General features: G+C 48.3%; 1 protein-coding gene across 1 annotated transcript in view; it reads right to left on the bottom strand.

The window, feature by feature from the left end:
* GRIK3 (glutamate ionotropic receptor kainate type subunit 3) overlaps positions 1 to 27,159 on the bottom strand; it is a 250,880-nt gene that overhangs the window by 74,752 nt on the left and 148,969 nt on the right. Inside the window, exons 2-5 of the mRNA XM_061412479.1 lie at positions 24,164 to 24,340; positions 15,470 to 15,727; positions 7,296 to 7,477; positions 4,896 to 4,949 (exon numbers count right to left, since the gene is read on the bottom strand). Of these exons, the coding sequence (XP_061268463.1) occupies positions 4,896 to 4,949; positions 7,296 to 7,477; positions 15,470 to 15,727; positions 24,164 to 24,340 (671 nt within the window). The remainder of the gene's footprint in view (positions 1 to 4,895; positions 4,950 to 7,295; positions 7,478 to 15,469; positions 15,728 to 24,163; positions 24,341 to 27,159) is intronic.

Raw genomic sequence — 27,159 nt, 5'->3', positions numbered from 1 at the left:
GTTTCTGTCATTGATCTACTGTGGGGCTCGGGGCAGCTCACTCAACCTCTCTGGTCCCAGGTTTCCCCATCAATCACAAACTGCTCTGTGAAAAGGAAAATCAGTAACGTGGAGAAAGGGCTTTAGAACCTGTGAAGTGTGGGTGCTGCAGGGATTTGTGGAGGCTTTGTCCCCCGCCATCAGTGTCAATCACGTGATGCCTGGACCATCATGGCCTGTGGAATCTGAGCCTGAGCCAGCCAGAGGAAGCCAGGCGACACTGCATGAAGGCTCTTGCTACAAGCCTAGCAGAGGGCTTTGAAGTTGGATAGCCCCCAGCTGGTCAAAATCCTTGCTCTTCCCCTTTCTTACTGAGTAGACTCTTTGAGTCTCAGTTTCTACTTTTCTGAAAAACTGGAAAAGTCATACCTTCCTAGGAGAGTTGTTCTGAATTTTGGATGAAATGGGGTATGCTGAGCATGTAAAAAATATAAGCAGGAGTTATTTTATCAATCTATTTAACTCTTACATAGTGCTAAATGCCACGCACTTTCCATAGGGCTTTACTGATGTCAACATACCTGCTTGATGCTCAGCCTAACAGTTGTACGAGGCAGTACTGTTGCTGTGGCCATTTTACAGATGGGGATGAGGCACGGTGAAGTGAAGTAACTTGCCCGTGTAAGTGGAAGAATCTCGATTCTAACTCAGGCAGACGGGCCCAAGAGTGCATGGTCTTCACTCGTGCTATGATGAGGATGCTGATTTCACCGATTACTTTCTACTTTGTATTGTGTTCACTCATTCAGGCATCAGTGAGCACCTACTGTATTCCAGGCTCTATTTGGTCACTGGCGATACAGAGGCAGACTGGGCACTATCCCTGATTCTCACATGCACAAAAGAAGCCCACCAGCTGGTGAACTTTGTGTTGGATCCGCCTCTAGACAACCCCCCACCCCTCACCTAAGGGTCTAGCTCGGTACCTGGGGCCTTGAGAGCATAGGTATATGGCTGCTGGATAGTGAGTAAATGAAAGATTGAACGGAGGATATGTAAGAGCAGGGAAAGCAGGGACTTCGCTGGTGGTCAAGTGGTCAGTACTCCAGCTTCTGCTACAGGGTGTGTGGGTTTGATCCCTAGATGAGAACTGAGATCTCACATGCTTCGAGGCAAAGACCCCCCAACCCCCCCAAACAAACAAAAACATAAAAATTTAGGGAAAGCAGACACTCTGTGAATAGGATACTGCCCCAGGGTGCAAGGATACGTTGGCCCTGCCCTTCCCTCTGGGACCTCCAACCTTGACCCCATGCTGGCAGTGCCGTTAATGTGGGGAGCCACCCGTGTCACCAGGGTTGTATCTTCCCCAGAGTCTTGCCTAGAAGGTCAGGTCAGACCATGGGGCTGAGAGTTCAAAGCTTCAGCTCCCTGAGGGGACACCTCTCTGGTCTTGGAATGAGGGCATGAGCCAGGTGGAGATGCCTTTAATAGACTCTCTGGGGCCAGGATTGGGAGCAAGGCCCAGAGAGGACTTAAGCACGGGTCCTGTGTGGACACAGTGGATGAGGGGGTAGTACTCAGCGCCGGGGAATGAGATCTGTGGATTTTATTCCTGCCACTTCGAAAGGGACTGCTCAGTGTCCCAGTCCTTCTGCTTGGTGGCCAAGCCTTAGATTCTGTGAGTCCACCACACTCTGCCTCCCACCGTCAGACCTCAGCTGACCAGCCAAGGGGGTCACCTCCCGGGGGGTTGCTACAATCTGGCTGATGACTCAGTCCCTATCCTGGGGGCTTTAGAAACTGTGGGGATGGCATTTATTTGTCATCAAGCCTGGAAATCAATAAGTGGGGAAGGGATGTGAAACTCTGTATCCTGGGCAGGATATTCCAGAAGGAACTGTTTAGCCCCGAATGCCTATATACTGCCCTGACTGGCACCTGGCCAGTCTGAAATTTGACCTGGGGAAGGCAGATAACACTCAGAGAAAGAGATGCTAAAAAGTGGCAGAGACCGAATGGATGGTCTGTTGGGATGTGACAATCCCAGGGCAGCTGAGATGAGCTGAAGTTTCCAGGGAACAGAGATCACAAGGAAGGAGCTAAGCTGAGAGAGAAGGGAGGGAGCAACAGGCAGAAAGAGGGGAATGGAGAAGCTTGGTTGAGTCTCAGGACAGAGGGTTGGACCATAAACCCCATGATGTTCAGAGTTGCTCTGGATCCAGAACGACTCTCCCTGTCTGCTCTTCGGCCTCATAGTTCATTCCTGAGTTCCTAGTGACTTGAGGTTACTTGAGTGAGACCCAAAGAGGCTAAATGTGGGATCTCAGGCTTAACTGTGTGCTGTGCTTAGTCCCTCAGTCCTGTCCAACTCTTTGTGACCCCATGGACTGTGGCCTGCCAGACTTCTCTATCCATGGGGATTCTCCAGGCAGCAAGAATAATACAGGGGATCTTCCCAACCCAGGGACTGAACCTTGGTCTCCCACATTGCAGGTGGATTCTTTACTGTCTGAGCCACCAAAGAAACCCCTGAGGCCTAGAGGTATCAGAATTATTCCCATTTTAAAGGCAAGGAAACTGAGGTCCAGGGAAGTTAAGCAATCTGCCCACGGGCACAGCCAAGAGGTGGTGGAACAGCAACTCTCATCCTTATCTGTACCTCTGAGGCCTGCTCTCCCATCACTGCGCTGGACAGTAATGTGAAGCGGGGATGGGCATGGTCTGTAGGGGGAGCCATGGCCACCTTGGGAGGTCTGCCTGCTCCTCCCTTGTATTTTCTTACGGGGACTCCAAGGCTCTGTTAGAGCAACTCAGAGCGGCAAGGACTCAGGGAGGTGAGCCAGCAGGATGGAAGTGTGGGAAGAATGTGTTGAGCTAGCACAGGGCTAGGGCGGACTTCTATGGGTGCAGAGGTCTCAGCACCCAAGGAGCTCAGTCGGGGAATGCCAGGGCTGCCACACCTGGAGAGAGAGCCTGGGGTCCCTGGAATGTGCCCACCTTCCCAGACTTGCTCCTCTTCCCTGCTTCTAGCTTCAGATGGAATGTTGGGAATCTGATGGCTTCATCCCCAGCCTCCGATGACTTTCCCAGGAGAGAAGCCAGCTTGGGTGAATAGAATTCCAAAAAGGAATTGGGAAAGAAGATGCCTGGTCTCAGTCACCAGCTTCCAGAATCCCTTTCTCCCACATGGCTCCTGGCAGGTCCCCAGATCCGAGCACTGGATCAGGAGAGGGAGCAAGGTGACTCAGACATGAGTAAGGGTATAGTGGCTGGGGGTGCAGAGAGGCATTGGTGCGCTGGGAAATGCTTCATAACCAGCTGTCAGGGGATGGTAGGAAAGGGTCTTTTATTTGTAGCATCTGCCAACTTCTGTAGTATGAATACTCCTGCCATGGCTAATTTCAAGCTACCTGAGTGATGTCATTGAATATGGAGTTAGGAAGAGATGAACACAATTGGTGCTGGCAATCAACCAGTACATAAAGGAGCATGGCTCAGATGGTAAAGAATCTGCCTGCAATGCAGGAGACCCCTGAGTCAGAAAGATCCCCTAGAGAAGGGAATAGCTACCCACTCCATTATTCTTGCCTGGAATATCCCATGGACAGAGGAACATGGCGGGTTACAGTCCATGAGGTCGCAAAGAGTCAGACATGACTGAGCAACTGACACTTTGACTCAACCAGAATGAACCTAGAAGAGCTAACCTGTCTTTGACCTTTGCTTATGCTGTAACCTCTCTGTGGAATATCATTCCTCTCTCTCCTTAGTGAATTCCCTCTGACCCTTCAAGGCCCAATTCAAGCACCTTCTTTCCTATAAAGGCAGTCTGAAATTCCCTACCTTCCACCAGCTCTGTGGCATTGATGCCTCCTTCCACTGTGCCCCACGGCAGTCTGTCCAGGCATGTAACAGCACAAGTCTGCTGAATGAGTTAGACGTACAGATGCAGACTGGACAGGGTGGGAGTTCCTTGAGGGCAGGCCTCAGGATCAGGCATCCTGAGACACCTAGCTGAGCACAGGCCCTGGGTAAGGAATGTTAGCCAGGTGCTGGATGAATGAATGAACACAGCTAGAGGCCTGCAGGGCTGCAGCAGCAAGTCTGATGTAGATTTCAGGAGATGGTTGCATCAACAGGATGGTTAACGATGCTGTCACCTGCCCCAGACCTGGGCTGGGCAGAAGAGTCCACCTGGGGCCCAGTGACATCTGAGGGCATCTGGCTTCAAGACAGGGTGGCTGGGAGTTGGTGCCCCTTTGGCACAGGGATCTCTTTATTCTGCTGATCTCAGATCACAACTAATTATCCTAATGGGTTTAAATGGTCCTAAATGTTCTCACGGTTTGGACAAGACCCATCTGGAGCCTGCAGGTGGGCTGGCCTGGCTGACGGTGAGTGGGCAGACTTAAGCGTGGATGCTGCAGGAATCCAAAGTGGCGGCTTCTACTGTTGCATGAGGCCTGAGACCTGTGTGGAGGTGCATGGGCCAGGGGCCAAGGGTCATTGTTCTAATAACAGCGCTTCACACGAGCCAGGCACTGCCCTCAGTGCATCAGTACGCGAACGCACTCAGTTCCCACAGCAGTCCTAGGAAGCCGGAGCCACGATCGTGCCCATTTTGCAGAGGAAGAACTGACTTCTGCAAGGTCTCTCTGCCAGCAGGCAGAGGGGCTCGTGTTCACACCGGCAGGTTCTAGAGTCCCTACCCTTAGTCACAACACGATGCCCCTTCTCAAAGTGGGTGGGCCACAGAGACAAATTGCACCCTTGTCTGGGGTTACGCCTACAGCCTTAGGAAGCAAGTCCAGTCTGAATCTCCTGTAGCAACTGTCCCCCCCCCACCCCCCGAGGCTGACCTTGTTCTGAGGGAGCCCCACCCTGACCCATGCCAGGACCCGAAGGTACGTTACCAGTGTGGTGAAGATGAAGTGGTAGTACTCGGTCATCATGCCCATGGCCATGGCCTGTGGGAGAGCAAAGCGTTAGCGCCCTGCAGGGAACACCCAAGAAGCCCCTCCTTCTCTCTACCCTGGTGTGGGGCCAGGGTGAGAACGGGGGCATCACAGGCTGGCTGGCGGTGGGCTGGGGGAGGCTGGATGCTCAGAGTGGGATGTCCTGTGACCTTGTGACCATGACAGGGGCCGGCTGCCAGACAGCAGGGGACTTCACAGCGGAGTGTGCAGCAAAATCACAGGGGACATGTTAAACTGCAGAATCTTGGGCCGCGCTCTCCAAAGACGCCAAATTCTGCAGGGCCAGGTGGGGGCCAGCTGTCTGAGTTTTTAGGAAGCATCTCCAGGTCTGTGCACTCGGAGAAATGCTGATGGAATCCACCGAACACTGGCTTCTCTAGTCCCCTGACTCCACTCAGCTGAATCCACTGTCCTAGCTCTGGAAAGATGTCTGTGGGAGCCCAAACCCCACCAACCCAGCCAGACCTAAAAAGCAGGGTCTATCCTTGGTCTGAGGCTCCCCAATGGGAAGCAGTCAGATATCCCTGCTTCCTGGGTGCTGGCTGACCACACAGCAGGCCACGTGGCTGTGTGAATTATTATCACCCACCATCGTGAAGTCTATATTTTATATTATGTATTTTATTAGAAGCCTATAATCTATAATACTAATGACCATAATGCATTTTCTACAGAGTTCTTCAGAATGCGGGCCCACATAGTGCTCAGGGGGAAATGTCACAAGGTCAAGTGTACTTTGAAAACGCCTCTCATCTCTTCCCGGTCTTGGAGGGGATTCACAGCCGGCATCCGCAGGTGAAAGGCTGGAGCAGTCCTCGGTCTACAGTCACGCTCACCTTGGTTTAGTTCAGTGTCAGGCTGAACACAGAACCTCCACTTTCAGTTCTAGGGGTTTCCAAGTCAGCAGACTAGGGAGTGAATTCTGACTTTCTGGCTGGGTGACCTCAGGCCTAGGACTTTCCCCTGGAGCCTCAGTTTCCCTGCTGGTAAATCAAGCAGGATAATCGTCCCACTTCCCAGGGGTGTGTGTACACTGCACAGAGTCACTCCTCAGTGAACATGAGCAGTGGTGGTCTTTATTACTTGGTTCCACATGCCTGAAAAAGGAGAGAGCGCTGGGCGCCATGGGCCAGAGAACGAGGGCTAAGGGACTTCGGGAGCTTTGAGTCTCCCACTTTGAGTTTAAAGCTGTGCCGCATCCAGTGCTGACTGTGCCCTGGGCACAAAGATGAACTCCTTCCTTCACTCGTCTCACCGAATCCTCCAGAACCAGATGAAGGAGGGATCGTTCACTCCATCTATAGAGCAGGGGATGACTCCGGGGCCACTCGATCTCAGGTACACCATGCCCCAGGCCAGGAACAGGATTCATGCCCTCAACCGAGTTTTTGGCTGCTGTGTGCAGGTGCCTGGTGGGAGGCTTCCTCGGGGAAGACACAGGCTGCTATCCCGCTTGGCACCCCCTTGCAGGATTGGGCGGGGGCGTCAGGCCTTGAATAGATTCCTGGCCCCAGCTCGGCACCTCTCCCTCGGCATCCCTGCGTCCCCTCCCTGCCACCTTCCTCTCTCGGGGTCATGTGTCAAGGCCCCACAGAATGCCTCCTCCAATCACCAGGGACGCTTTCTGAGACCACATAATTGCCTTTTACACAAAGCACTGGCTCGAATCAGAGTGGTTTTGGTTTCAGCTGTGACACCCCCAGAGGGGGCTGTGAGCAATTTCATTGTTGATTTCCTGGGTGGCTGGCAGAGCTTGGTCTGGTTCCCAGCACGCCATGCTGGGCTCGTCCGGGAATGGAGGCGCGGCCAGGACTGCAAGCCGCTCTCCTCCCCCACCGTCACTGCAGAGCTGAGCAGATGGGATGCAGAGCCTCGATAAACCTCCCAGTGATCGGAGAGTGACACTGAGTGCCACAGGCTGCAGGGAATTAGTGGCTGGAAGAGGCAGTCTGGAGGCTGTGATACCCCCAAGTCTCTGTGCTTCCTCAAGTGTTCTATGCCTCCTCAGTAACCCCCGCCTCCCACTTGCATCAGGGTGATGTGGAAACTATCATTTACTCAGCACCCTCTGTGCTCCAGGCCTGGCTGGGCCACTGATCCATTGTCTCATCCCATCCCCACAGCAAGTCGGAGTGTCAAGACCACTGTGCCTGTTTTGCTGCTGGTGAAACTGAGGCTCATAGGGGTAAAGTGACCACCCAAGGTCATACAGCCAGAAAGAGGCAGACTAGGGATCGAACTCGGATCTGGCTGACGTCAGGGCTGTGTTTGGGAAATGGCTGGGAGAAATGGCAGGCAGATCCCAGCCTTCCCTCCCGCTGGCTGGCGCCCACGCACCTGCTTGAGGATCTGGGCAGCCATGGTGTGGCTGCAGTCGAAGATAATGCGGAATTCCCGGCCTCGCTTCATCTCCTTGAGCAGCGGGCGCGAGTCATCAGAGTCAAGGGGGAGCTGGCGGATCTTGAGGCGGATGTTGTACCTCGACGGGGCCATGATGAGCTCCTGCAGTCGGATGAGCCCTGAGAGGTCCCGGGGCACAAAATACACACGTGAGTGCACGGACACACAGCTGCAGACACCACAGACTTGGGTGGTCACAGGTCTACGACCACACATAGACACTGATGTGTGGCCCACAGAGATTTGTGCATGGACACAGCCACATGTATGCAGACACAGGCCCTGGCACACTGGGGCACAGACCCGTGCACCCAGCTGTGCAGGCCCACATATGCACATACACATGTGTGCACACACAAACACATGCTTACGCATACACATGCATGTTGACACAGACAGGACATATGCTTGGGTTGATAGACATGCCTACACATGTAGATAAAGGTGTGTGCACACACAGATAACATGTACACACCTGTAGATTCAAAAGCAGGCACAGACAGCTAGCAAACCCCCACTGACTCCACCCCCCTGCTCCTCTCTCATCCAGTGGGTGTACAGGCTTAAGGAGCCTGAATTAGAGGCCACCCCCTCCTCCTTCCCACGCCCCCTACAACACTGCAAAGCGCGGGACACAATCTCCCGAAACAGCCTCAGCAACCGGCTGCCAGAATGCGGCACAAGTGCAGCTCAGGCTCAGCTGTACCAACTGCTGGACCAGGTAAGGCCAGGGGGTATTTGTGCTGAGTCACCGCCCCCACCCCCCAGCCCCAAGAGCAGGCTCCTCTATAAACGTTTCCCATTCTTCCAGGCTCAACGCAACCGCCTCCTCCACGAAGCCTACCCCTACTGCTCTGCCTGGAGAAGATCTCTCTACCCAACTCCCATCCTGCCCCCCCGCACCCCCACCAACTCGGCGGCCTCGTCCCTCAGTGCTTGCCTCCTCAGACCTCATCTCACTTTCCTTGTCCTGTCGCAAGCTCTTCAACATCAGGGGGCTAGGTCTCCACACCCCCACAGCACAGGGCCTGGCCCTTTGGTTGTACTCAGCACCAATTTCCATAATTGGACTGGCTACTGTTTTTCCTCTCTCTACATTGAAAAATCCATCCTCCACCTTGGCATTTTGCAAAACCACTTAATCTGGGGACTTCCAGGGAAAACTGAATGTCACTTCCTGGAGACAAATGGCTTGCTTAGGCCTAATTAAGTTCATTTCCGTCCCTGTTTCGAGGTCCCTTCTTGCTGACTCCTCTGTGCTTAGCCTGGAAACAAGCCTGCTTGCTGGTCTCTACAGCCACGCCCACCTCAGGGAGATCTGTGGCAGCACCGGGCCAGGGTCCCAGGCAGGCCGGCCCTTCCCACCTGCTGGGCTCACTGCCCATATGCAGGGCTTGGTGTCTGTATCCTGGCTGCCCTGTCCACTCAGCCATGCTCCATTTCCCCGCTAACAGCACTCTGGTTTTCCTTCGGGGAACAACTCCTGCCCCATGCTCAGTCCACGTGACTCAGAAGGGATCTGTTCCCAGTCTAGGGACACAGAATCTGTCCCACCCCCCAACCCCAGTCAATCAGCACACACATTGCTTGAGGCATAGGTACAAGACGGATGTGAGATGCCAGCTGGTCTTATCAGATGACTCCCAGGAGTTGTGCCAGGGCAACTGGTAAGAGATAACTCTCTTTACATTTAACTTCAAATTGGGGTGGGGGGAGTGAGTCTGGGGGTCACCACTTAGAACCTGAGAAGGATTCCAACAGGGCAGAAGTCAGGACACAGAAAGAAATTAAGCCCTAAAGATGTGTGTGTGCTAAGTCGCTTCGGTCGTATCCAACTCCGTGCGACCCTATGGACTGTAGCCTGCCAGGCTCCTCTGTCCGTGGGATTCTCCAGGCAAGTACTGGGTTGCCATTCCCGTCTCCAGGGGGTCTTCCCAACCCAGGGACTGAACCCACATCTCTTATGTTTCCTGCATTGGGAGGAGGGTTCTTTACCAATAGTGCCACTTGGGAAGCCTAAGCCCTAAAGATACTTGTTTGCAACTCTAAAGCTAAAATCATTCCTGAACTTTCCAGTAAAGGAGATCAACAGAATCCACCCCATCCCCTGCTTTTTTTTTTAGCTTAAGCTAGTTTGCGATGGATTAAAGTTCACGATCAGCGCTCTCAGTGTTCCTATCTGGACAGAGTCCTCGTACACAGACAGCCCACATTGCCAGCTTTCCAACAAAAAGTCTGGGCTTCCAAAGCCACTCTGGCACACACCCCTTACTCCCATTCCTGAAGGCTGGACATCAGGAAAGCAAGCTGATTGGTATCCTTCATTCCACTCTGCTGGGGTGTGTGTTAGTCACTCACTCGTGTCTGACTCTGTGATTGTAGCCTGCCAGGCTCCTCTGTCTGTGGAATTCTCCAGGCAAGAATACTGGAGTTGTAGCCATTCCCTTCTTCAGGGGATCTTCCCAACCCAGGGATCGAACCTGGGTTTCCTGCTTTGCAGGCAGATTCTTTACCACCTGAACTACCAGGGAGTTATCTCTGCTGGGGAGGACTGAGATATTTGTCTGGGACCTAAGCCTCCCAAAGAGCTTCCAAACAAGCTTTGCCATGACTGTGGGCATCAGGAACCCCTGGCCCCCTGGATAGTCTCAGATCCAGGTGTGTGGCTGGGAGAGGGCTCTGGAGTCCTGGAGGGATCTGGACTAAACAGGGGCCCCAGTACCTCCTAATACCAGACTTGATGGGGGCAGGAAGGGGATATCAGGTAATCTTAGCAGAGGAGGGAAGGGCCGCAAGCTCCCCCCAAACACACACCTCCATCCTTACCCTCCCTCCTCAATGAATCCCGGAAGTCCTTGGTTTGGCTGAATGCTGCTGCCTGCTCACACCTGTTACCCTGCGAGGCTCTGAGTGCAAACTTTGCTCCTACTGGCTCAGTGTTCAGGCACAGCATCAGTAGGCACGTGGGCTTTGGGGACCCAGGACATGAGGACAGGGACAGTGTGGATGCTGGAGGAGAGCCATCAGAGCCTTCTCGTCAGCCAAGTTCATTGCCCCGTGTAGTACACAGTGACCCACATTCTCTCACAGCAAGTGTCAGAACTCCTTCCCGTCAGCGTATTCCCAAAGGAGACCAGAGGCTCATCCTAACCCATCCCAGCAGAGGACTAGGTTCTTCGTTTGCCTGAGATGAGCACTCCTTCCTGGCTGCTTCCCTAATCAATCTCTCTCAAAATATCTGCAGTGAATCATGGTTGTTGAAGTCATGCTTTTCACTTACAAAGCACTTCTGCATTCATTACCCTATTTAACCATCTCCCTGTCCTAGAAGACATACAGAGTAGTTGCTTTGGTTCCAATATTCAGATAAAGAAACTGAGGCCCATAAAGGTTAAGTGATCCTCCCAAGATTCTGCAGAATGTTAGCAATGGGATCCAAATTCAAGACCCAATCTTTTGGGCTCTTAGGCTGGGCCTTTTTTTTTTTTTTTACCTCAGCTTTTTCTAAGCCCCTTCCCTTCATTCTTGATATAAATTTGCCTTGTGCACAGATTAGGTTTGCATGGCAAAACTCAAAGGGCAAACACTGTTGGTCCCTGGAATAATCATTTTTGATATTCTGTAACTGATGACTTGACATCCTGAAATCATGGGCCAAACTAATGACCAAAGTTGTTTGTATCCGTAGTACCTGTGTTTTCCTGGGCATACCAAAATCATATTATAAACTCTTCAGTCACAAACTCCCAAATCTGGGTTTTGCTTCCTACTCCATATGGGATGTTGGCGCCTAACAAATTCCACCTAGTAGTAATAGGGGCAATCTTATAGCTGTTCAGTCACTCAGTCATGTCTGACTCCTTTTCGACCCCATGGACTGTAGCCCACCAGGCTCCTCTGTCCACAGGATTTTCCATGCAAGAATACTGGAGTGTGTTGCCATTTCCTTCTCCATGGGATCTTCCTGGACCAAGGATCAAACCCACATCTCCTGCATTGGCAGGAGAATTCTTTATCACTTGAGCCACTGGGGAATAAGTAATAAAGGCTCTAAAGTAATAAAGGCTCTTGCCTGTGTCTTCCCCTTGCTCCTACTTTCTGACCAGCCTTGCATGTGGCCCTAGGTGCCATGATGTGCCCCCTTCAGCTTTTAGGGAACTGTAAGTAACAACCCATCTTTTCATGCCGTCGACCTCTCTGTGTCGTCACTTAGTCATATCTACTCTTTAGATCCCAGGTACATTTTAAAGCAGTCCCACCTGTAGTGGATTGCAGTGACGACTCCAATTTTCACCCCTCCCTACATCCGCATCCTTCGCTGTGTAACTTTGCAGTGCCCTCTAACTGTGGGCAGGTGACTTGCTCTACCCACGACGCTGGGCTCAACTGTGTGAACTGTTTTGGCCAATGGGGTATCAGCAGGCATGATGAAATCAAATGCTTGAAATGGAATTGTACACTGGTTTTGTTCTTTTCACCTCTGCCATCGTCATGACCACATGCACGGGTTAGCCTGCTGGAGGATGAAAGCTCAGCTACCCCATCATCTCAGCCAAGGCTGGCCTATTTCAGCCAACACTCAGCCGACCCCCAGGCAGGTGAGTGAGCCAGCTGAGACCAGAATAACTGCCTGGCCAATCTCATTCAGTCACTGACTCTACAGACTTGTGAGCTAAACAAATGCTTATTATTTCAAGTCACATTGTTTTGGGGTGGTTTGTTATACAGAATTATTATCGAAATAGATAACTCATGTCCCCTCTTCTGGCGTATTAAGAGAACCATTGATTTTGGTGGCTGTGTGCCAGCCCTAAGAAATGACTCATGGTAGGCAAAATCACAGAGAAGGCGATGGCACCCCACTCCAGTCCTCTTGCCTGGAAAATCCCATGGATGGAGGAGCCTGGTGGGCTGCAGTCCATGGGGTCGCTGAGAGTCAGACATGACTGAGCGACTTCACTTCCACTTTTCACTTTCATGCATTGGAGAAGGAAATGGCAACCCACTCCAGTGTTCTTGCCTGGAGAATCCCAGGGATGGGGGAGCCTGGTAGGCTGCCGTCCATGGGGTCACACAGAGTCGGACATGACTGAAGTGACTTAGCAGCAGCAGCAGCAGGCAAAATCAATCAGTAGGAGTCCCATTCCTATCTGAATGGGATGTTTAGAGTGGTGGACACAGACTCAATGAACTGTATAGGGTGGTATGCTGGAAGGGTCTAAGACAGATTTTCCTCCCTGAACAGGCACAAATCACATTAAGAAAAATCCCTTTGTCTTCTACCTCTTTCCTTCCCACTTCCTGGGGTATCATCATGTGAGGATCTGGTATTGGGAGCTGGAGCATCTTTATTGTGACCATGATGGGGGAAGTTAAGGGAACTGCAGTGATACTGATCCAGCATCCTGACTCTGATGAACTGCTAAACTTGTTCTGGAAAGGCCCATCTCTAGACTTCTTGTCAGTGAGATAACTAAGTGGCTACTGCTCCAGTCAATTTGAGTTGGGCTGTTACTTACAGCCAAAATATCCTACTGGAAACAACCCCCAAAGCAAACACAATCAAAGCCTGCTATTAAGTGCTTCCCACTTCATGGGCTTGATGACCCGCAAGCTGTCCACTTGAAATATCCTGGTTCTGGGAGCATACTTCCTACTAATACTATTCCTCATCAAAGCCATATTATTGTTTGACTGAATCCAACACTGAATACCTAGTACTCAGTGTTTTCTTAACTAAACCAGCACCATTACTGACTACACTACGTTTTAAAATGTTTGCTGAATTGAATTAAATATCAAAATTGAATTAAATGATAAATACTGAAGGGAAAAGTGTGTTGGGCATTGGGAAAGGTGAAGAAATGAAGATGCTACCCCATCTTCTTTTAAAAAGTTAATCATATTGTAGGGGAGTGAGTGCCCACCCAGAAGCCACTGGTCATCAGAGGCAAGCATACAGTCAGAGCTAGACATCTACGGGGAGAGGAGGTTCCAGATCTCAGCATCTGCCGGGACTAGTCTCACCAGGACCACCTTGATGCCATAGCATCTTCCTCTGCAAAGCCTCTCTCTCTACCTGCATCCAGCCTATGGAGGCCCCAGTCCTGCTGGGCAGCAGTTTATGTGAGTGTCTACTGTGGCCACTCCGTGCCCATGACACTCCTACATAATTTCAATATGATCCGTTCATATCTACTTCTTCTCTCCCATGCTGGCCCCAAGTTCTCTTCCAAGCAACACTTTTGTGCCTGCCTGGACCAAAATGGCCAGCTCTGTCCCAGTCTTCTTGCTCCACATTCTCCCTCTAACTCTCTGCACATTGCTGTCAGTTCAGTTCAGTCACTCAGCCGCGTCCAACCCTTTGCAACCCCATGGACTGTAGCATGCCAGGCTTCCCTGTTTATCAGAAACTCCTGGAGCTTGCTCAAACTCATGTCCACTGAGTCAGTGATGCCATCCAACCACCTTATCCTCTGTTGTCCCCTTCTCCTCCTGCCTTAAATCTTTCCCAACATCAAGCTCTTTCCCAATGAGTCAGTTCTTCGCATCAGGTGGCCAAATTGCCTAGCTGTCAGGGCCACCCTCTAAAACTCTGCTTTTATTATTCTATGTCTTTGTTCAACAACACTCAGTGGTCCTCAGCCACTTACAAAATAAAGTCTGAACTCTGAAGCTAGACTGTAGAGACCTTGCCCACAGCCTGACACACACCGTGTATCTGACCTTTCCCTCCCACCTACCATACTGGGACCCCTTGAGGTTCCTCCCTTGTATAATGCCTCATGACTCCTCTTCCTGTCCACCCATCCTCAAGGCCAGGCTCATGTCACTGTTCCTCTGGTGTCAGCCCACACTAGCCAAGGTCATGGAGCCTCCCCTCCCCAAGTGCTTCTAGCTCTGACTGTATGAACATGTCACTTGGTTCTTAGCTATGATGGCCTGGAAAAGACCAGTGAGCTCTGGGTGGGCACTCACTCCCCTTCAGTATGACTAACTTCTCAAAAGAAGATGGGATAACTTCATCTTTATTTCTTCTTCCTTACCAGGGCCCAACATGCCGTTTCCTGCCATATTTAATTATAGTTTATTTCCATTTTATTTTCAGCTCAATTCAACTCAACAAATATTTAAAAAGTATTCATTGTACCAGGCGCTGCGCTAAATGCCGGAGGCACAGAAGGTTCATGGTCTGGAGGCAGAAACAGGCTGCAAGACAGACAATCATTCATAGTGGTGCGTAAAGACAGACAAAAATACAGGGCTGCGGCAACGCAGGCCGAGACTTGGAGCTGGGCAGCAGTGCCTCGATGGCTGGGGGCAGTGAGCAGGGGTCGGGGGGATCTCTGCCATCCAGGATCTACCGTTTGGCGCTTCGGATAGAGCAGGAACTCAAGAGATGCTTGTTGAATCCCAGTTAACGAAACAACTTCTGAGCATCTCTTCTGCGGGAATCTCTCCCCATACCCTGACTCCCCATTAGGAGGTAATCAAGAGCTGACATCGAATCACAGGGAGCTGAGCGCTGGAGGGCTCTCTCCAAACTGGCTGCTATAGTGCTTGACTTGTCACATGGCAGAGCAGGACCAGATGGGTTAAGTGACTTGCCAAGGTCACTCTCTAAGAGCCAGGGCTAAGAAACGTCTTGGGACTTGAGTCTTTGGAAAGAATGAGGCAGAGAGGAAATTGCTGTGTGCTGCTCAGCTATTAAGTGCAGGGTCAGCCCACATCATGCTCTGTTTGGTTTGAATCCAGAGTCTGTGCTCACAGCCCCATAGCACAGAGCTGGATGTGTGTGCTTCTGGTGAGAATGTGTGAATGTGAGGGTGTAGGCAGGTGTGGGCGTGGCCATGCAGGTGTGAGTGCAGATTGGAGCATGCTGCCAGGGTGGAGGTGGGGGCAGTTCAGGGCAGGTGTGAAGCAGCTTGGGTGAGTGTGGCTGGTGCACATGGTGTTGTGGGTGAGTGCAGGGCGAGCATCAGTGTGACTGGATGAGGCTTGGGTGTAAGTGTGGACAGGGTGGCTGAGCTGAACAAGCAGCCAAGAACCCGATCCCGGGGCTCTGCCACCCTCACCCCCTGCTCTTGGTGCAGCCAGGCGTGGCTACTCACCAGTGCTGTCGTCATAGACCACAGTGGCCGACCGCCACTTGAGATACTGCACCAGGTCGAGGATGGCGTGGCTGAGAGAGGCGTAGTCCGGGTACAGGTTCACGTAGAAGGTGTCTTTGTTGTCCAGTGGGTGGTGCTTCCACCGCAGCTGGATGTGGGGCACCTCCAGCGCGTTGCAGATGGATTGGACGGCATTGGTGCAGGAGCCCTGGGACGGCCCGAAGATGGCCACCACCCCCAGCGCCAGCTGGTCACAGGCTGCAACAGGAGGAGGGAGGGAAGGACAGTACAGGGGTCAGTGCTGTCTCGTCAGGCAGCCGGGCACTGTGAGCACGAGGGGCTGTGATCCTGCTGACCCCTCTGAGGCTGCATCACTGATGAGCTCTCTGAATCTCAGTTTCTGCATCTCAAAACTGGGGTTGTAATAATCCTGGCCTTAGAGAATCATAGGAAAGTTGAATGAGATAATGAGTATACACTGTGGAGGGGAATGTCAGTTGGTGTAGCCACTATGGAAAGCAATATGGAGGTTCCTTAAAAGGCTAGAAGTAGAGTCACCAAATGACCGTGCAATCCCACTCCTGGGCATGTGTCTGGAGAAAACTCTAATTCAAAAAGATATGTGTACCCCATTGTTCATCACAGCACTGTTTACAACAAGACATGGAAACAAGCTAAATGTCTATCAACAGAGGAATGGATAAAGAACATGTGGCATACAGAGGCACATGCATGCGTGCACATGTGTGCGTGCACACACACACACACACACACACTGGAATATTACTCAGCCATAAATAATGAAATAATACCATTTGCGGAGATTATGCCAATTGCAAATAATGCCAATTGCCAGAGATTATCATACTAACTGAAGTCAGACAGAGAAAGACAAATATCATGATACCACTTATATGTGAAATCTGAAAAAAAAGATACAAATGAACTTATTTACAAAACAGAAATAGACTCAAAGACACAGAAAACAAATTTATGATTACCAAAGGGGAAAGAGGCATAGGGATGAACTAGGAGTTTGGGATTAACAGATATACTCTGCCATATGTAAAACAGATAATCAACAAGGACCTACTGTACAGCACAGGGAACTATACTCAATATTATATGTGTGTGTGTATGTGTGTGTGTGTATATGTGTGTGTGTATATATGTATGTGTATATATGTGTGTGTGTATATGTGTGTGTGTGTATGTGTGTGTGTGTATATGTGTGTATATGTGTGTGCGTGTATGTGTGTGTATGTGTGTAGTTCAGTCACTTTGCTGTGTACCTGAAACTAACACGACATTGTAAACCACACTGTAATACTTCAGTTAAAAAAAAGACAGCACAGCACTCATGAAATAGAAATGATGACTGCTGTGTCAACAGTGCTTAACACAGTATCTGGTGCTTAACTGACAACTGCTGAGTGAATGGAGGCTGAATCCCTGCCTTCAAACAGCTACTCATCCTGGGGGAGGCCCAAGGGCTTAGGCAGGTCAGAAGGCAGATGCTTCTGGGAAGGGCAAGAAACAGTGGGCACAGCAGAAGCATGAAATGAGTAGGAACCAGAGCAGCTGGGGCTCAAAGCAGGGCATAGGCTCATGCAGGGACCATGCCTAAAAGAGCCATAAAGTGGGACCTCAGGGGCGGTCATAGGGAGGACTCCCCAGGAGCCACTGCCCTTTCTCTGGCAACTATCTCTAGTTTTCCTTTGGGCTCCACTGCCTTTCCCACTTCCAGCCTCTGAGCGGTAGGGCTACAGGCTCTAGCTGAACTGTTCACTCACCACCCGCAGGCCAGTCATTGGTTTGGAGGCTGGTCATGTGACTAGTTGGAGCCAATGGGATGGCATGAGATCTCTCACTGAAAAGGGGAAACTTCCTGCTATAACTGGACCTGGGAGGAGGTAAGACCTGGAGGTAGTGTAGGCCTCTAGTGCTCACAGAAAAACCCCGGTGCTTTTCTGTGAATGGAGTCATTGTGGAGGAGAGCAGAGCTAAGAGACAGAAAGAAATGTGGGCCCCGTGATCAAGTGGCACCCTGGACTTCCGTTACCTGAACCAATACGTGCTCTTTTTGCTTAAGCCAGTTAGGATTGGCTTTCTGTCACTTGCAACCCTCACTGCAGCATGAGCACACCCACCAGCTTGTGGCCATGGGAATGACACAGTGTGCACATATATGAGCACATGATGCATGTGGGAGGAGGCAAGACATGGATGAACAGTGCATTCACACATGTCCTGGCTGCCTCAAGGGCCTCTGGGAAAGACCTTCTGGGCTCTGACCCACCCCTAAGGTTTGCAAAGCCCAGGGCCAGAGATCAAATAGAGGCCCACGTATCAAGTGGCTAAATACTTAAATACTTTAGGTCAAGCTAACAAACTGTTTTATAAAACATGCCCTTTCCTTCTACCTTGGCAAATATGCTCAAAACAACCTGGAAAGTCAGGTGAGAATGGAGACTTCTACTCAGTGATGTGGGGAGGGGTGGCCCCAGCTCCCCCACTCCCTGCCCCCTCCTCTTTGATCACTAGTTTCATACTGAACCATAAAGGGCCTTGAACTCATCATATGGACACCCTACTTCTTATGTCCAAGCTCTGTCCACACCCCTTACAAGGAGCTGTCTGTTGGTTACCCCTAGACAGGGCCAAGAGTATGACCATGGCAGCATGGCTGTACCTCCAGAGGATGGCACATGTAGGCCTGGAGGCTAGCACAGAGCCAACTGGGCAGAGGACTGTAAGAGGGATCTTGAAGGAAAGGATTTCGATCTTGACTGTGCGATGGTAAAGGTAACTGCCATGGCAGTTACGACAGTCATGATGGTGTCTTCAGACCACGTTGTGAGGCTGTTGATGATGATGGTGGGGGTGGGGGTGGAGTGGTGATGGTGCTGTAACAACGGTGGGATGGTGATGAGGGGATTGACGATGATAAATATGCCAGTGTCACGCAAGTAATGGTGATGACGATGGTGGGGATGAAGATGGTGATGCAAGTGCTGATGAGAGAGGAGGTGATGACCATGTTGATGGTGATAACAGTGATGGTGGTGATGATGTTGGCGTGGATGAGACTGGTGATGAAGACGCTGCTGTCACTGCAGTGCTGCTGCTGCTGCTGTTCCTGGCAGTGCTGATGTTTCAGGAGTGGAGGTGATACCATGACTACGGTGGTAATACTGACTGTGGTGATGTGCACTGGTGTTGAGGTGTTGATAGCGGTGATGACAGTGTGATATGATGACAGGACCACACTGGGTTTCATTCTGCCAGAGATGCAATGACTGGGTCCCACTGTTGGGTTATAGGAGGTATAAGCCCTGCCTTTCACCTATTCCTTCTCTGTGGCCTCTCTCCACATCCCTTTTCCCATCCCCTTCATGTTCCTTCCACCCTCTTAGGGGCTTCCGACTTGGAAGAATACTGCTGTCCCAAAGGGACGAGAGTAGGGTTATAGCAGCAGCAGCTTTCTCTCCAGATGTTTCCAGGGCAGCAGCCAACTCTTGTTCTGGCAGCTCTGAACACACACAGCAGTAATTACATTATTTGTGACTTCAATTTTGAATCCATTTTCTGGTCATTTTACAGTAACTCAGTGGTTCACAGTCATTGCAGGAGTCCACAGCCTGAATGCAGTTCCCCCGCCCCCTTTCCATGGCAATTGTAGTTATAGCAAAAATTATCCCAATCAATTTGTGTCTTAAAAGGAACTGAGCTGCCCAGAGAATAAATGAAGGCAGAGGAGCCTGGGGAGGGCTGGGTCGATTCCAGGCTCACTCCGGTCAGACGCTCTCTGAGTTGTTGGCTCAGGCACTGCCTGGCAGTCACTCTTTTAATTTTCCACAAAACATTTAAAAATAAAGACAATAAGTGAATGTCCCTGTTAATGGGAAAAGACCTTCTGGGCCTCATGCGGAGGGAAGGACTGATTCAACCAGGGCTGGCCAGGCAGGCGGTGCCAGGCTCTGTGCCTCTGCATCCCCTCAACCCACAGGGCCTGAGGGGGCTGGGTGGGTCCAGCTGTGATGAGAACCTCTGCCTAGAAAAAATGAATTATCATTGGGTTAATTAGAATGAGGCCCAAGTTCACCCCCCTGGAAGAGTCCTAATGATGCTCCCAAGAAATACATTTTCAAAAACCAAAGATCAAAAGGAAAAATAAAGATCACAGAACACGGGGTTCCCCGAGGGATAGAGGGTACCCAATGGGGAGTATGATCCAGCAGCAGCAGAAATACCTTCAGGGTCAGACGGCGATGATTCTAACCACATAGGGGCCTGTCTTAGGTGTGTTACCAGAAGGGCATTAAGGGAGAGTGATGGTAGACAGGAGCCGCTTAATGTTTTTATTGAGATATAATATAATTCAGTGGAATGCATTAATTTTAAGCACAGACTTCTGTGAATTTTTACATATAACTGTACTCACATAACTACCACTTAGATCAAAATACAGAACATTTGCAACACCTAACAAGGTTCTGTCTTCCCCTTTCCAGTTTATATCCACTGGACTGCCTCCTCCAAAAGTAATCACTGTCCATTCACTCAACAACGTCTGTGAGCCTCATCCATGATGGTATGCATAGCAAGAGTTGCTTCTGTTTTTATTGCTGATTCAATTCCATTGTATAACTGTACCCTCCCCCATCTATCCATTCTGCTGTTGATGGACCTTTCCTTTATTTCCAACTTTGGCTATTATCAAGAAAGTGGCTAGGAATATCCTTACACACATATATTCCACTTTAGTAAATATTTTCCCACAGTTCTCCTGAGAAGTTGAACCAGTTTTCACTCCCACCAGCATTATGTAGAAAAAATATACCTCAACTCATACCTCCCACCCTACCCAGAAAACCAATTTGACACAGATCATAAAGCTAACTCTGAAAGATAAAACAATCGAACTTCTAGAAGAGAACATAGGAGAATATCTTCATGACCTTAGGATAGAAAAAAACAGAACACAAAAGGCATTAGCCATAATGGCAAACATTGATAAATTGGACTCCTTTAAATGAAAAACTTTGCTCCTCAAAAGATACTACTAAGAGTGAGAAGGCAAGCTCATTGGCAATAGATATATGCAGTACGTATACGCAACAGAGGACACGTATCCAGAATGTATAAAGACTCCTATGAATCAATAAGAAAATGACAAGCAATTCAATTTTCAAAAGTGGTTGAAAGCCTCCAAAAGGCACTCCAGGAAAGAGAAGCTCCAAATGATCTATTAGCATATGAAAAGATGCTCAATAACTCTGGTCATCAGGGGAATACAAAGTAAAACCACAGTGAGACGTCCACCACATAAACCACCAAAAATAAAACATACTTCAGCACAAGTTAGCGAAGACGTACAGCAACCACGACTGCCCTGCTTTACTGCAGGGGCATGGGGTGCTCATTGGTACAGCAATTAGTTGGAAAACTGTTAGGCTAAACAGATGCACGGTGGATGACCTCACATTTCCACTTAGGTATGCATCCTAGGAAATCAACCCTGAATGTTCATTGGAAGGACTGATACTGAAGCTGAAGCTCCAATACTTTGGCCACCTGATGCAAAGAACTGACTCATTGGAAAAGATCCTGATGCTGGGACGGATTGGGGGCAGGAGGGGAAGGGGACAACAGAGGATGAGATGGTTGGATGGCATCACCAAATCAAAGGACACGAGTTTGAACAAACTCTGAGGGATAGTGAAGGACAGGGAAGCCTGGCACGCTGCATTCCATGGGGTCTCAAAGAGTTGGACATGACTGAGCGACTGAACAACAACAAGGCATGCCTCCAGTGAAAAATGTGCGCTTTTGTGCCCAAAAGACATCAGCAAGAATGTTCACAGCAGGACTACTCTGTGGCCTCACATGGAAACAACTCAAACGCTCAACAGTAAATTTGCTTTTTAAAAATTGTGGCCTATTCATATAATGGAATACTACGCGACAATGAATAACAAGAGACTACTGTTACATCTGACAACGGAGATGAATCTCAAGATCTATTGAAGGGTGAAGGAAGTGAGACTCAGAGAAGTATATATTGGTATTCTACTTAGGGAAAGTAGGAAGCTCCTCGGCAGGCTCTGAAACTCTGCTCCTGGCTCACTGCTGGGCAAGGTCTCTGCGCTGAATGGCTTGCACACCACTAGAGAGTCATCATAGCCTTTTAGTGAATTTTAGGGAAAATGGACAGAAGGCACAGCCTGGTCCTCTGGGGTGGTTGTGTGCATACAGGCCTCTGTGTTCTGTCTCCAGGCATCGGTTTTGTGTTTTGACCTTTTCACTGAGCAGTTTTGATTGAGGTCAACCATTTTCCAGCTGGACAAGGCCAGGCAGAGAGTGCCAGCATGGACTCTCAGCAGGGAGATGGAGACCTGACAGCATGGTGTTAGCCGCAGTGCTTGCTGGGAGATGGCTAGGAGGATGGAAGTAGGGAGGAGAGCACGCCAGCACCAGAGAAGCTGAGTGATGGAGTGATGGGGAAGGACCACTCTTCAAGGCTAGCAGGGTGGGTGCCTGTAGTTTGTGTGCAGGTTGGCCCTGAGGCAGTGGCCTCAAAAACCTCAGTGACAGCTGTGTTCAGCGTCAGAGACCCCTCGATCTTCAGTGCACAAGGGAAGGAGGAGCAGGGTGGGTGAGACAGGGACCACCAACGGGAAAGTGCCTGAAGGTGTGAAGCCTCTGACCTGATGGTTCAGTGGGTGGACAGCAAGGCAACCAGTGTAAAAGGAACAAAGTCTGATGGTACTTTGTATGAAGCAGGCACTGCTCTAATCACAGAGGTGTGCCCATCTTGTAGATGAGAAAAACTGAGTCACTGTGTATTTTGTGCACGGTCACACAACTAAGAGTGGACAGGGTGCAACTCTGGGCTGTCTGGCTCCAAGCCCATGCTACTCTGCCTTTCTGTACGGAGAGGTTTACTTTACAATGGGGCTTTGCAAAAGAGCTGGGAGCAGGCAGCACCTTGGCAAGTCTGCACTTGAGAGCCCAGGAGACCTTGATTAGCTACTGGGAAGCCCTTAGAAAGACCAAGGGGATCGTGTGGATGGGCTGTCTTCCCAAGATGCATGGATATCACAGTCAGCTCAGCCTGGGCAGTGGTCCCGGGCAGTGATGCTCAGCCTCCTGTGCCCTATCCTCATACCTCTCATTCACGGGTTCATTCAATGGCCATTTCATTGAGCACTTACTATATGCCAGCCTTTTAGGTGCCAGGCTATATCAGGTAACAAGAGAGAAACTTCTTTTCAGTGGTGTTGGCAAGGAGGGGAAAGACATTAAATATCCACAATGATTTAACTACAAATTGTGATAAGGGCCTTGAAGAAGAAAAGCGAGGGTCTATAAATATATATTATGGGATGAATGACCTAGCTATCTCTGGGAACCAAGACTCCTTAGGTCTGAGGGCTTTTTTAAATGGAGTTCCATGGACCTCTAGGGTTCTATGGAAGTTATTCCCAAAGTTATTTAGGCCTTTAAATTAAATTCCATTTAAATATATGTATGTGGTATTTTTAAAAGACAGTAACAAAAGAGCATACTTGTATACTCAGATGTGCTATATGCCACATTGGAAACTGGTAGCTCATTCATGTATTGACAAATTACCATGATTTTTCCTTGAGGATCTTGGAATAAAGTTCTCCAGTCCTTTCTGTACAGGCATTAGAGTTTACTGTAAACACGTCACTACCGTGAAAGAATATAGCCCAATATTTTAGTTTTGATTTTTTAAAACTCAGGTATGGTGAAAACTGGAGAAGGCAATGGCACCCCACTCCAGTACTCTTGCCTGGAAAATCCCATGGATGGAGGAGCCTGGTAGGCTGCAGTCTATGGGGTCTCTCAGAGTCGGACACGACGGAATGACTTCACTTTCACTTTTCACTTTCATGCATTGGAGAAGGAAATGGCAACCCACTCCAGTGTTCTTGCCTGGAGAATCCCAGGGACGGGGGAGCCTGGTGGGCTGCCGTCTATGGGGTCGCACAGAGTCGGACATGACTGAAGCAACTTAGCAGCAGCAGCAGCAGCATGGTGAAAACTGTTTGATTGGATTTACTACAATTATTTTTGTGAATTATGGTTTTATTGTTATAATGTAGCAAAAAAAAAAAAAAGGGGGGGGGAAACATACTTAAGCTGAGGTCAGTGTCAGACTTCAAGTGTCATCCATCACTGGGGTCAAATTGTTGCAGCCACAGACACAGCTGTTTTTGTTTTTAGCAAGTCCTTTTATGGCAAGTAAATGTTGCATGTTTGAATCTCTACATAATCTGTCTTATATATATTTTAAACACCGATTTACTGGGCAGGATTTCAATGAAAGAAGTAAATGTGAAAATGCTGGCTTTGGTTCAGAGGCTGTGAAGACCTGGGCTGCCTCCTCACCCATCTCGGACTCCATCCCTCAATACCCCATCCCTTCCCAAGGCCCTTCATGGCCTTTGCCTGTGGCCTGGGAACTCCTGATGGGCAAACCACTGCTCCTGGGAGGTGACTCAACTTAAGCCTAACTGGGCCTGAGGCTGGTCCAAAAACCAGGCAGAAAAGCTCTAATCCCCAAACCCAGCCAGAGACTGGGTATGTTTTAAGGACGTTGGACAACAAACAGACCCATGCCCCCCAAGGCCAGAAAGAGGACGGTGGGGGCAGCACACTCACCCTTCTTGGTGGCCTCGAAGCTGTCATGGAAGTGGATCCTCTGGATGTCATAGGTCAAGGTTGTGTTGGGCAGCAGAGTCCTGTTTCTGTTGATGATGTTGGCAGAAAATCGAAAGGCATGCTCCTCGGCGTTCATGACCTGGGCATTGGGGCCGTCTGCATACTCAAAGATTCCTCCTGCGAGAGATGGGGAAAACTGTGTGTGCTGGTGAAGGAGGAGGTATGCTAAGAAATATGCTTGGCTCAGAAGGTTTTATGGGCCAGATTCTTCCCCCAAATGTTCAATAAGATGCCAGGTAATCCCCCAATGTAGAAATTGTGCTGGAGCATAAGAAATATGAAAATTCTCCTAGTTCATTTCACTCAGCTGGCAAATTCCTGATAACAGACACTGACAAACAGATCCAAATAAAACTGACCAACTTATGAATGTTGCTATGAAAATTCTCAGTAGAATGCTGGCAAGTAGAATCTACCAGAATATTATTACAAGGATAGCATACCATGATCATAGAGTTGTATTTCAGGAATGTAAAGTGTGGTTCAATATAAAGAAATCTATGAATATCATTCCATTGCATCAGTAGTTCAAAGGGGAAAAACATGATCAACTCACAAAATGCAGGAAGGCATTTGATAAAATTCAATATCTACTGCTGTTAAGAATGCTTAATAATCTAGCTCTAGAAAAGATACTCACTTGAAGCATCTTCAGCTCAAATTGGTCTTTAATAGCAACTAATGGTGAAACACAAGAGGCATGCTCATTAAAGGGAAAAAAGAGAGGTGTGCAGAGAGTTACATTACACCATTAACCACTGAGATAAGAAGGAAATATAACTTGGAGGCACACCTCTTAGGAAGAAAAACATTCTTATTTGCAAATGATATAAATGCCTTCCTAAAAACTCTTAAAATAATCCCTTAACATGAAAACCAATAAGAACTAGCAGGAGATTCAAGTTCAGTGACCAGTGAGCACAAATTAAGTGTTACTTTAAATAAACAACAACCAGCAAAAACTTAATGGCCAAAGGATTTCCTTTGCAATATCAGCAAATATTAAATAATTAATCATGAACCAACTCCAGTATTAAAAATGGCAACAAAATAAAAGACTTTGGGTGTCAGACATGAAAATAGGAGGCATGTTAAATGAGGAAGCATGTTAAATGAGGAAGCATGTCATGGTGGGTAGACAGGGTCAAGGACAGAGGTGTCTAAATTACTTTTTCAGTTTAATGTGACTCCAATCAGAATCATAGAATATATATGTATACACACACAAACACACTTATATATACACACTTTTTTTTTACTTGACAAAACAGCTCTAAAATACATCTGGAAGACTAAACAGGAGACAGCCTACACAGAGATGAGAGATGACTTGCACTGCCAGATTTAAAATATATCATGATGCCAAAATAATTAAAACCAAGCCCTAACGGCATATGAAAACACAGATAAGTCAATAGAATGAGATAAAATCCCCAGAAAGAGGCTCTAGTAGAGATAAATATTTAAGACATGATAAAGATGGCTCTTTCCAATCAGAAGGCAGAAGATGAATTATTCATTAATTGTGCTGAGACAATTATTCAATTATTTGGGAGAAATGTAAGATTCCAATCTTAAGCCATATATCAAAAAAAGTTTCATGCACTGGAACGACCCAGAGGGATGGTACGGGGAGGGAGGAGGGAGGAGGGTTTAGGATGGGGAACACGTGTATACGTGTGGCGGATTCATGTTGATATATGGCAAAACCAATACAATATTGTAAAGTTAAAAAATAAAATAAGTTAAAAAAAAGTTTCAGATGGAGTAAGATTAAATAGCAAGGAAGTAAGGGAAGGAAGGGGAAGAAACACTATAAAAGAACCAAAAAGACAATAAATATAGGTGAATATTATATAATATTGAAGTGGTGGAGGCCTTCCAATAAAGTCAGAAATCGAAGGAGAATGATTGATAACTTCATAGAGACAATATAAAATGTGTAGATTTCAAAACCCCCATAAACAAAATTAAATGGTAAACAAACTTGGAAATAATATCAGTAACATGTAAAGATTGATGCTCTAATTTTACAAAAACCACTTAAAATTCTTTAAAAAGACAAATACTCAAATGAAATGAACATACTCGAATGAAAATACTCAAATACTCAAATGAAAAATATGCAAAGAGCAAGCATGGGCTTTGCACAAAAAGAAAGAGCAATACAAAGGAACCATTCATACATGATGAAATATACATCCCCACTAATAATCAAATAAACGCAGTTTGACCCAATAGTGAAATGCCGTTTTCTGACTGTCCCACTGACAAGCATAAATACACGGCAGCACTCAGCTCTGCCCAGGGCATTCAGAAATGGACATTTGCTTAACTGTTGGTAGAAGTAGGCGCCAGTACATCCTCTTTCCTTGATGGCTGTTAGAAATATATAAAAAGGCTTAAAAACTTGCAGATCTTTGACTCAACACCTCCGTTTCTAGTAACTGAATTCAACAATGGGTACACAGATCATGTGAAAGGAGGTAGATCTAAAGACACTCAACACCAAAGAAATAGTAAATGAATGGCAATTTTTTTTGCCATTCATTTACTATTACATGGAAATAGCTATATATTTCCATATAATAGCTAACATTTAATGATTGGGCAATATCCATGATATAGCTTTAAGTGAAAAACAAAAGTTATAAAGCAGAGATGCAGTGTGACCCCACGTTAGAGAAGGAAGAATAAAAAGGAAGTTGAGGAGGGATTTATGTCAGTGACAAAAGAAGAGAAGACATTTCAAAGCAACACCAGTAAACAGTCCTAGGTAATAGATTTCTTAATTTGTTCTTTCTGCTTACTTTCCCCATATAAACCTCTATTTGTAAAAAAAAAAATTAACTTCATTGAAGTATTATTTACATAGAGAAATTCCACAAAATTCACCATTTTAGGTATACAATGGTTTTTAGTAAATTTACTAAATT

This window comes from Bos javanicus, chromosome 3 (genome assembly GCF_032452875.1).
Source record: "Bos javanicus breed banteng chromosome 3, ARS-OSU_banteng_1.0, whole genome shotgun sequence".
Lineage (NCBI taxonomy): Eukaryota > Metazoa > Chordata > Mammalia > Artiodactyla > Bovidae > Bos > Bos javanicus.
The sequence above is the reverse complement of the archived record's forward strand: the minus strand, read 5'-3'. Positions and strand labels throughout refer to the sequence as shown.